Source organism: Hyaloscypha bicolor (assembly GCF_002865645.1).
Source record: "Hyaloscypha bicolor E unplaced genomic scaffold K444scaffold_184, whole genome shotgun sequence".
NCBI lineage: Eukaryota > Fungi > Ascomycota > Leotiomycetes > Helotiales > Hyaloscyphaceae > Hyaloscypha > Hyaloscypha bicolor.
Genome location: NW_020194686.1, coordinates 413,775 through 426,463, shown reverse-complemented (window position 1 = coordinate 426,463; position 12,689 = coordinate 413,775). Strand labels below are relative to the sequence as shown.

The 12,689-nt window shown below is 31.0% G+C and overlaps 1 protein-coding gene across 1 annotated transcript; it reads right to left on the bottom strand.

Annotated features, from left to right (window-relative positions):
* Window positions 1-7,289: 7,289 nt before the first annotated feature.
* Window positions 7,290-8,827, bottom strand: K444DRAFT_648655 (uncharacterized protein; the record flags this gene model as incomplete). Its single annotated transcript, XM_024885487.1, has 3 exons — window positions 7,290-8,083; window positions 8,180-8,687; window positions 8,729-8,827. The coding sequence occupies 3 exons, from the start codon at window positions 8,825-8,827 to the stop codon at window positions 7,290-7,292; spliced, it is 1,401 nt and encodes a 466-aa protein (XP_024726972.1).
* Window positions 8,828-12,689: the final 3,862 nt, after the last annotated feature.

Here is a 12,689-nt window from a genome sequence, read left to right as displayed (position 1 = left end):
TAGAACTAAAGACTTCTCGGTTTCTCGAGTTTTTAAATTAGATAGTTATAAATACCTAATTCCCTATATATAGATATATATAGCTACTAAAAGAGCTATAGTATTAGCCTCTTTATCTAAATTTCTTCTGGATATTATTCAGGTAGCTTAGAGAAATAATTCTCGATATTAGAATATTATAAAATAGAGGCTTAGTAAGAAAGATACTAAGAGAAAAGAAATCTAGAAAAATAATTCGAGCCTATTTAGGTACTATTTAAGAATTATTATATCTAATAATCCTGCTTTATATTAAGAAATTATAAAACTTTATTATAATAACCTAATAGTCAGATACTATAGAATAGAGAAAACTCTCGAGCTTTTTAGAAAGTTCTAGTATTAGGAAAATATAGAAAAAGATATTTATAATTATTATTAAAAATATAATATTTATTAGAAAATTAAAGTAAAAAGGCATTTACTATATAATTTACTTAGTAATTTACTATAGCCTAAGAGACTTTGAAATAAGATTTCTATAGATTTTATTATAGGTTTACTATTATATAAGAACCCGATAAGAGGTTTCGATTTTAATATAATTCTTATAATTATTAACCGGTATTCTAAAATAATAAAATATATTATATATTATAAGACTATTAATTTTCCGGAGCTTACTAAGATTATATAGAAATATGTTTTCTTAATTTTTAGCTCCTCTAATAGAATTATTTCTAACCGAGAAATAGTATTTACTAGCTAGTTCTAGTTTGCTTTTTGCTTTTATTTAATATATAAATAGTATTTGAATATAGCTTATTATTCTTAGATAAATAATTAAATAGAAAGGCAAAACTAGGCCTTAAAATATTACCTGAGATATTATTATAATATCTAAAAAAATAACTAGTTTAAAAAGTTATTTTTTATAGAATTTATATATAATAACTTAAAATATTAGATTTTATAAAATATATCTTTCTATATATATTATAGATATTATCCTTAATTTCTATAAAATCCTAAAGACAGGATTATAGGAGAAGTACTAGCTATATATAAGAGGCTAGAAACCCTTAAAATAGAATAGAGAAAGCTTAAGGATTTATAGTATTATATATAAAATAACCGGGAAATTTATTATAATAAATACTAGTTAGCTAAATACTATTTTAAAGAAGCCTAAATAATACTATTAATAAGAAATATTAAACTTAAAACAGGAAAGCTTAAACCAAAATTTATAAATCTATTTAGGATTTTTAAATATATTAGTAATTTAGTATATAAATTAAAACTATTAAATATATATAATTATTTATATTTAATTTTCTATATTTCTTTTCTTAAAAAATATATAATAAAAAAGAATTAGAAGTTATATTTATATTTTTCTAAAGAACTTCCGGAATTAGTAAATAATAATAAAAAACAAGAATAGGAAATAGAAGCTATTATTAATTATTAATAAAATAATAGAAGTAAGAAGTAATAGTATTTAATTAAATAGAAAGCCTAGCCTAAAGATTATAATATCTAGTTATCTGCTTTCCCTAATCTTAAAAATTTCAAGGAATTTCTAAAATTATATAATTAAAACTATCTTTTAATAATTGCTTAAGATTAAAAAGAATTCTGAACTACTAAGAAAAAGGCTACTTAAAAGAAAGAGAGAACCTAAATAGCTAAGAAAAGGCCTGAAATAATAATAGAAATATTTTTTTCCTGGGTTTTTTTACTTATAAAGATTTTCTAGGATTTTATTAAGGCTTATAAGAATTATATTTAAATTATTAGAAAAAGATTTAGGATTAAAAAAGGTTTATTATAAATAGACTAGCTATAGGTATCTCAAATAAATAAACTCTAATTCTTATAAATTCCTAATTTCCAAAGCAAAAATACTAAATACTAGTCCTATTTAGGACTTAGTAAAGAATTAGCTAATACTTTCCGGAATCCGCTTATTTCTTAATAGGATATAGTTATACTATAATAATATTAGTATTAAGAATATTAAGAGAAATAAGTAAGGAACTTATAATAATTATATATATTTTATAAAAGGCCCGAATTTCTAAAGTCAGGTTTCGAATAGCTATAAGTATTATATTATTAATACTTAAAATACTAGTAATAGATTACTTAGTAATCTTAGTAATAAGCTTAGTAATAAGATTAATACCTTAAAGATAAATATTATAGTATTTCTTTAAAAAATTAGTAAATACCTAAATATATTAGAAAAAACTTACTTTTAGGATACTAATTCAAGTAATATTATTATTTGCCTTATTAAAATAGAAAGAAGAATTCCGAAGCTTATTAGTATTCTTTTAGTTTTTAAAAACCTAATTAATAGTATTATTCTCGTTAGTATAATACTATTTAGGATATATTTTGAGAAATTTCTTAAAAGTTATAATAATATCTTTCTAGAACTAATAAACCTCTAATAAGTAATAAGAAATCTGAAATCATATTAGCTTTAATAAATATTAAAGCTAAAGAACTTACTAATATATAAAACTTAGAATCCTTATTATAATAGTTATAATTCTTCTTACTAGGTATTATAGTATATAAGATAAAGAAATTAATAAGTAAATACTTGAAATATTTCAAGTATTTACTAGTAATAGGAAAGAAGGCTATAAAGTTACCTTTATACTTATTATTATATAAGTAAATAATAAAGCCAGAAAAAGATATTATAAAATTAATTAAAAATAATTAAAAAAGACTTAGAAAAGAATAAAAGAAGAAGCTAGAAAGTAATAATAGAAAAAGTTATTATATATATAATTATTAGAAAGAAAGAGAATATATAGTAATATAAAGAGGTTCTTTTATAGAAATAAAGAACTACTTGAATTAACTACTAGTTTTTATACTAGTCCTAATTAGAAATTAGTATAACTAATTAATATATACTTCTAGGAGCCTATAAATAATCTTTAGGATCTCAGAAATATTTATATAAGTTTCTTATATAAATATTTATTAAATTCTTTCTATATAGCTATTTAGATTATTCTAATACGAGATCTAATAAGTAGTATTAATTTCATAGAGTAGTACCTTAGTACTTTGGATTAAGCTAATTAAGATACTTAGATCCCAAATAAAATTGCAATTACTGGCTAGCCCCTATATCTGGGATATAATTACTCTTTCTTCTTGCTTACTTAGCTCTAATCTAATTAGATAATTTTTATATCTATTATCCAGATTATATTAGTAAAACTATCTCTTAAGATACTAGAAGTTTACCTTAATTAAATAAATAATTAATTAAATATTTACTAGAATGAATTAATAAATCTTGGGAACAAGATTCTAGAAGGAAGGCATAGTTATAATATATATAGAGTTATATATAACTTAAGGACATATAATAAACCTCGAATATTATAGGTATTAATTAGGGAGATTAGAGGCTCTTTGACTTTATAACTAATTACTATTTATATTATAAGTATTAGGCTTATAAATTACTAATTATATATATATTATTAGGGTCTTCTATTTAGAGGGGGCCTCCCTAAACCTTATAAGAGAAATAGAAATTAGTTCTATACTAAATTTAATACTATAGTTTTATAATTCACTAATTTATTTTATTGTCTTATTACTTACTAATAAATATCTTATAGCTTTATTTCCAAATTCTTTATTTATAATTCCTGCTTTTTTATAGAAATTAAATTATAATATCTATATTATTATTTTAGTTATTTATTTATTAGTAAGCTCCGAAATATATTAGAATAAGTAGGCTATAATATTAATATAAAAGCTTTTAAATACCTTATAAAGTATTATAAATAATACTAGAAATATAGCTAATTACTCGAATAATTCAAGTTTAATCTAAGAGATAATATTAGCTTTAATTATTCTATTATTATTAATATTTTCTATATTTCTAATAAGTCTATATTCTATATTATTAATAAAAACACTCGATATTAAGCCGGCTAATAGTTCTAGAATATTAGTATAATATATATCTGGGATATATTTAAATAGTACTAGATTAATAATTAATTAGGCCCTTTTAATTAGATTATAGCAGATACCAGAAAGCAGTTTACTAATAAGAAGTTTATTTAGCTTATAAATATTATAGGAACTAAGATTAAGATTATTCTTATAAAAGCTTATAACTTTATTAGAATTATAAAATATTACTATAGCCTAATCTAATATATTTATCTTATTATTATAGTCGAAATTAATAGAATTAATAAGGATATTATATTCCAAATAGCTTTTAAGACTATTAATAACTCTATAGAACCTAATAGTATTATCTTAATTCTTTTAGTTTATAGTACTTTATTTCAAATAACCAAATATAATATTTCGTTATTTATTATATTATAGTAACTAGTAGTATTTAAGAAAGCAATAATAGAAATTCAGAAGCTTTAAGCTAGATATTAAATTACAAATGCTTTAAATACCTGAAATAGTTCTAGTATTACTAATATTTATAAACTATTTCTGAATTCGAATATTCTCATTTAGTATAAAGGAAATACTAGTTAATCTAGTAATTGGAATAAACTATATAAGCTAGTAGCTATTAATAGAAAGAACTATATACTAGCTCTATTATATAGTAATACTACTTTTTATTTAATCTCTATAAAGCTCTTTTATAAAAGAGATATTAAGGTTATTATTAATAGTCCCGAATCTAAACCTATTCCCGAACCTAATAATAAGACTAAAGGTAATACAAGTATAATTTCTTCTATTATTCCTGCTATTTCACTAAAATATAATAGAGGACGCCCTTATAAAACCCCGGATATTACGGTATTCCTATAAGACAATAAACTATATAAGAATTCCCGTTAAGTTAAAGTTACTAGCCTTTAAGAAAAGAATATATTTAAGATTACTTCTAGATCTCAGATACTAAAAAAGATATATATTTTTAACTTCCGGTTTATTAATAAAATTAAGAATAAGGATACGGAAAAAGAGCTTAAGAAATCAAGACTAGTTATTTAAGCCTATAATAATAGTAAAAAATATATAGTATTAATATAATTACTTATTATTTAATATATTAGCCAGAGAATTATTCTTAGTATTACTATTATAATAATAGATACTATAGAATTATATTTATATAATATCTTATAAGCTTATATCTAATTAATAACTATAGCTATACTAATAACTATAGCTATACTAATAACTATAAATAACTATAGCTATACTAATAACTATAGCTATACTAATAACTATAGCTAATACTAATAACTATAGCTATACTAATAACTATAGCTATACTAAATAACTATAGGCTATACTAATAACTATAGCTATACTAATAACTAATAGCTATACTAATAACTATAGCTATACTAATAACTATAGCTATACTAATAACTATATATATTATAATAAATATAATAAAAGCAGGAAAATTTTCGAGTATTTAGTTAATAAGCTCTCTATATAAGTTACTAAAGATTAACTAAGAATCTTATTTAGTTCTATATTACTTATTAGATTTAAAGATAAATAATTATACTATAAGTATTCCCGTTTTTAGAAAATTTAAGAAACAGGTTATTAATAAAATATGTCTCAAATAGTATCTTTTATTAGTTCCTTAAGCCAAGTATAGTCTGGGAACTATTTCAAATATCTAGTAACTCTAATTAATAACGAGTACTACTATACTTCAAGAACTTCTCGAAGTCTCTCTAGTTCCTCTATTCTATTAGGCCTAGTATAAAATAGTAATTCTAATACGGGAAAGCTAGAAGAGAAACAGAAATACTAAGATATATATACTAAAATTAGTAGTAAAACCCACTATTCCGTAAATACTAATAACTATTATAATACTTATAATACTAGGGATAAGAACCTATAACCTATAAAGTAATAAAAGCTATATATAATACCTGCTATAACTCTAACTATTTATTACAGATATACCCTAGAGCTCTGCCTCGGATAGCCTGGCCCTCTTATAGTACTTTTGACTACTATACCTAAGATTAATAATATATAGGCCCAGGCTAAGAACGGATATCCGGTAACCTTTATTAATAATAGCTACTATTATATCTTATGGACTTCTCGGAGTCCGTCTGCGGTATTAGAGGCGGTACTAGTTACTGAGTATCAGGAGTGGCCTTTCCAGGGCTTTCTCAAATATATCCGGATCGGGGATAATATAATATATAATCTTGAGTTTAAACTACTATTAATCTCGGAATACTTTTACTTACTAATTAATCCCGTAGTATTAGATATTAATTACGATACTACTATATATTCCAAGATATATCAAGTACCGTTAAAGCTAAAGAAGAGCAAGGTTCCGTAGATAGAAGAAGAGGATATAAAGCTGCTCCAGATATGGAACGAAGGCCGTTCGTAGAAATACATCTTTACTGCCCTCCCTAACCGGAGTAAAGGGACCATCCGGGTGCGCTATTCGACAAAATTCAAAAAGCGACCTCGTATAGGGGCCGGTCATTCTTAAACTGGAGAAGGGGCCAATTGCTTCGTTGGCGTTGGGGCTCCTGCATCAGAGATGGTCGAGCCGTCAAGCGGCGATGATAATAACGATTCAAGTTATGGCGATCCGGACTTCAGCAGCGACAATGAAGACTCTAGCGAGGCCGAGCAGGGCCGTTTGAGCACGAGTAAACAGAGCTGATGGTCAGACCTAGACGAGTAGCGCTTGCTAGCATATAAAAAAGAGGGCAAGTCTTGGGAGTGGGATTTTGGCAAGTTCCAAGGCAGGACTCGGCCCGCTATACGTACGCGCTGGAACATGGTCCGACCCAGAGGCGATTAGGCTTCCCACGCAGGTAGACAGGTAGCAGCTCAAGCTCTATGTGCCTATTTATCCATTGGCATCTACTAGGATGAACGTCTGAATGGAATCGAAAGCCTGGTGTGAGGGGTAGAGGTGCGCAAGTGGCAATAGAACAAACTTCATATAATCGTAAGCATCACTTCTCATTCAAGTCGCGATGGCTCTAAGGATGGCCGTTTAAACCAAGGCACGACGCCGTATCAGAACAGACACCTCCTCTTCGGCCTTTGTGTCTCTCACGACTACCAGTACAATTCCGCTGAATGGGACTTCAATTTCCCTGAACACCTCCGACGCAGTCATTCCCCCCTGCAGAATATGTGTGGTAATTGCATCCAGCTGTAGGAGTCTGCTTTGCTTGTCATGAATAAGTGGCCTACTTCTGGGCTTTGGATTTGGAATTGCTTCTATAATTGAATGGTGGGAAGGATTTTCACCAAGGGAATTAGGAACGTGATACTGGTTGGTGTGTAACAATAAATTCCTCCCCCGTCATCGTTTTGTTGTTCACGTCGACTTTATGGGCCTTCGTCTTCTCGAAGTCTTTTTCGTATTGGGTCAACTGGGGCAACTTCTGCGTCACGAATGTTTCCATCCCTTCTGTCTTATAGAATTCCTCCTTACGTCGCTCCCACTCCTTAATACCCATATGATGTCGCAGTTGCGTGAAAGGCAGATTGTGAGCGTCGTTGAAGCCGCACGAGAGGACCATATGGAGCCACATAACCCCCGAGACCTCGGACCGCTTCACAGGGTTCGAGAGCTCTTTCTCTTGATTCCCTGGCATTTTTTCGTCTTCTTCCTCCAAAACACGTTTGAAAATCTCTAGGTACTTGAAGAACCGGGCGATGATCTCGGGTGACTCCTTGTCCAACGAGGTGTCCCAATTATTCAGTCGATCTTGAAGAAGCCACCACGGCGCCGAGCCAAACAGCTGGGCTGGCCCAATGTACGACCACTCGAGGTCCACCATTCCAACGATCGCGAGGTCTTCTTTACTTTTGACAATCATATTCGCCAGGCCAAGATCGTCGCAAATAAGTTTGAACGGGCCATGATCGTACTTTTTATCAACGTAATCAGGTATCAAAGATTTCAGGACGCTCAGCGATGCGTACTTAGCTCTGCCGTCCCATTCACCAGCTATCGAGTTCGGCTGGTGAAGAAGTTGTTCCCAGTCCTGGCCGACGACGGAGTGGAAGTACTCGGTCGTCGTCGAAAACCCCTCGCTTCGGTCACCTAGAGATCGTTTGGTTAGTAGACGTATTTGATTTGAAGCCTTGGGAAGGGAAATGAAAAGAACTAAAAAGAGGATAAGAAAGCGTCGGCCCGTACCGAAAGTGTCGACTCCTCCAGTCTGCATGATGTTATGCACCTTGTATGTCAACGGGCGTATCGGCGCGGAGAATTTAGTCTTTGGCGATAGTAGACTGCCGATCCGGTCAAAGTCGAGTTTGAAAAGCTGGAGCAGAAAATTGGCAAACTGCCTATAGATGAACTCGATATCGCCATCGCTGATGTCCTCCTTAATGAGTCTTGTAGCAGGTTCGGCGTTGGGATTCTTAAGAAGGCCATTGAGGCTCACGCCGTCAATGAAGTCCATTATGATGAACGGACCCAGACCAAGCGGGTTGCTGGCAGCAAGACCCCAGGCCTTGATGTGCGGGACAGGAATGGTGGTCTTCTCGTGGATGAGACTCATCACCTCGATTTCCATCGCAACCTTCTCGTCGGCATAATCACCGCAGACGTTCCCAACACGAGGGAAGCGGACCAGACAGGCAGTGCCGTCGCTGAAGGTCGCCTTCTGACCGACATTGTATGCGCCATGGAGAAAGTCGCCCTCGATTTGACAGCGGAGTCGATCGGGATGAAGGTCGATACCCACTCGGGGAGAAGTTTTGTGCGCCTCTGGTTCACCTTGTCGACCCAAAGCTTCGACTCTACCTCGTGGATGAGTTCGATGCGCTGGTTAATGTCCATGACGGAGGAGGAGGCTTTGGTTGTCGAGCGTATGGGCGTGTACCCTTTGGGAGTATGTTTGCGGAAAATGATTTGGTTGAGAGAGGAAGCGAGGAATCACTCGAGTTCATTACAGGCGAGGGCAAAGCCCGGCGTAGCGGCGTATGCACGGGCTTTGCCCGCCCCGCAGAAAAGGGTGGCACGCCTAAAGAGTGACATTTTCTGAGCGTGCGGCATCAACAAAGATACTGCGCACAACTATTTAAAGTATGGCTAATCGAGATAGAGAGAGTGTGTGGCATTTCCACGAGAAAGATTAACAGCCTCCTAAAAGTGCCTCCAAAATTCAAACTCGGTTGAAGCAACCAGGATCACCAAGCACCTTCCCGAGCGGGCCGCTCCCGTCTACGAACTGGGACTGTAATGAAACAAAATTGCGTTTGCGAACGAGGACAGGCGTGCTGTCGAAGAAATGAAAAGCGATGGCAGATGGCCCTCGGGCTGCAGACCATATATAGGGTCGTTGGATGGCTTTGGCAAGTCGGCCCCGGAAGGATTGCAGAGAGGCTCGCGGGTCGTCAATGTTTAGGAGCTTCCGCCGCCCTTCTGTTATAGACAGCCGTCAGCATCTCAGATCATGACAAGTTCGGAGTGTTTTGTGGGGGGGGCGAACACCCGCTGCCGCCTCTCGGGCCTCCTTCTCCGCCTTCTCTCGGGCCTCCCTCTCTCGGGCCTCCTTTTCCATCTGGTTCTGTTCACGCTTTCGTTTGGAGGAAATTGGCGGTGTCAACCAGCTGTCCGACCCCGGCAGGCCCAGTGTTCACAACCGCGTTGGTGACTTCCCTTCGAGAATCCATGGTAGGAAAGTAGATGGTTGTAAGTTTACTATAGCAAAGGTGGTCGTGCGTGTGAAGATTGCTGAGGTTTGAGTCTTTGGTTGTGAGTTTCCTATAGCAAGGTGGTTGGCGCGTGCGACTTGCTACCGAAGCACTTTTGCAGCCTGAAGGCAGGTATTAGAGCCCAAGTGCAGCAGCTCCTTTATCTACCCAGGTTGGTAAAGATATATGGAAATGGCACGAGTGGAGGTGCCAGTTAGAGCTCGCTGCAGATAGGAAACGGGGTCGAGGCCAACGGGCCATGATGTGAACCAGTAAGATATGCATTCGGGCAAGAGTAGAGTGCAGGCCACTGTGCAGATTTTGACTACTCGGCCCGGCCCTTCCGGCACTACATCCGGAAGGCAGCGTCGATGACTCACATCACATTCACCGCATCTGGAAAAGTCCACAGCAGATGGTGAGGGGAGGGCTCATCCAAGGAGTCGATTGGTCCCTCTAAGAAAGTCTGCTCGTGCGGGAGAACAGTCACTACACATAGTACATTTCCAAGCCTCCAGCCTGTAAATGGGATAGCCGAAGAAGTAGTGCTGATATATACTGAATTGCTAGACTACCGATCGCTCCAATCAAGCACATGCTGGATTATGAAACGTCCGTCAGGAAAGATTTCGACGCCTCAGGGTGGAGGTGGGGAAGAGGCCCCTGGTATTAGCTAGCCATCCCGCATGGGGCCTATTGAGGCCTGGAACGGTATGAATGAAACAAAACAAACTCAACCGGGATCGCATCCCAGAATATGTCATATGCAAGGCCAACGTCCCGCACAGCAACAACAAAGTTCGGAGTTTTCATTTTGGGAATACTGGGGGGCGATTCGTGCGATTGGAGCCGGACCTTAGCTGAGGACCGCGTCCCTCTTAGATTTCAGATTGGGTTAGCGCTGGCCGCACAAGATCGCCCTGTGCATGGAGCAGGGGGATATGGTGCGAGAAGGAAAAGGAGCAAGTGCATCTGAACTAGGGATGGCTTAATTAAGGATTTAGCTTGACTATTATTATTATTATATAATTCGTTTAATAATAATTTATTTAAAAATATTAAAAGTATATTTTAATAATTAATAATTATATTAATAAAAGAAAAATATTATTTAAATATATTTAATTCATTTTATTAAAAAAGTTAAAAATTAAAAAATAAATCAAATTAATAATATTAGTTTAATATTAATAATATTCGTTTAATTTTAATAATTTTCTAATAGAAATTTTTTTATTAATATAATTGAAATTTTAATTTTTTTTTAAATTTCGAAAAAATTATTAAATTTAAAAATAAAAAATTTTATTATTTATTATTATCGCATTTTTAATTTTTGAAATTAAAATATAAAATATAAAATATAAAATATAAAATATAAAATATAAAATATAAAATATAAAATATAAAATATAAAATATAAAATATAAAATATAAAAATAAAAATAAATAATATTAAATTAATTTTTTTTATTTATAATTAATTAAATGTAATAAATTTCTTAAAATTTTATAATATTCTTATTTATTTACTATTTACCTATTTATTACCTATTTATTTACTCTATTTAATAAAAAAATAGTAAACGAGCTACTGCTTTTAACTGGTTTAGTTACTGTTTTCTATAATCTACTTACTAAAATCTTATATTACTCTAATGCCTTACTAATCTATTAATTACCTCTATTATATTCCTGAGCTATACCGAAATCAGTCTAAGTATAGCTCTTAGTATCTTGAGTATACTACTTAAATTACTCAAATAAATCTTGATTTATCTTATTATATATTTCTTTTAATTTAGCTATAATTATTAAGGTATATTTATTACGCTTCACTGCTTTACTAGTAAATTTAGCGTCACGTGACCGCGATAACGCATGCGGCTGGCTAGTATTTAGAACACCAAAGCTCCTGTACTTACGAGCTTCCCTCTTTAGTTTAGAATCCTCGGATTAAGAGCCACTTTACCTGCTTTCCAAGCCCAGAGCCCGGTTTCGTAATAATATTATAAAGTAGAAATAAATACGAATTGCCTTATTATATAAAAAGTCAAAACGGCTATTATATAAGTCTATTATATTATTTCTATTTAATTAAATCAAATTAAATAATAAAATAATTAAATAACTTAAACTCTATTCTTTAAATAATATTTAAACCCTTAAAAATACTATTAATTATATTAGAGCTAGATGAGAAATTATACTTGAATATTAGCTTCTTAATATCCTTTATATTAATTAAAATAGCTTACCGAAAATACTAATATAAAAGCTATTTAGCTAATCTTTAAGAATTATTAAAAAATTACTAATTGAGATAATTTTTAGTAATATTTTTTTTATTTTATTTAAAGTATATAATCTTATAATTATCTTAAATTTATAATTAGTATATTTTTTTTAAAGAAATAAAGATATATATATTTGAATTAATTAAAAACTTATATATATTAAATAATTAATATATAGTACTTTTAAGTAATAGCTTATTTTATATAGAGTTAATAGATTCTCTTATATTTAGGGCAATTAAAATCCAGTAGCTATAATTATAAGTTTACTAATACTATTTATATACTAGTAGAAAAATATATATAGCCTTAAAGCTAATTCAATTATTATTATTAAGATATTACTCTTTTATTATAATATATTATTAATTCTATAAATAAATAATATTATAAAAGGCTTAAATGCGAGTTTTAATATTTAGGGAAATTATATAAATTAAAAGTACTTTATTATTAACTATAAAGGGTTTTACTTATAATTTAGATATAATATTAAAGAGCTATTATATAAAGGCTTATAAAGAGAATTAATATAATAGTTTCCCGGCTATAATAAAGAATTGTCTTTTTCTATTATAATATTGCTTTTATTTTATAGATTAAAGTCGCTTATAATAATAATTATAATTTTTATTATAATATATAAATTAGTATTTATAATATTATTTATAAGAATTAGATTACTTATTATAATACTTTAATTACTTA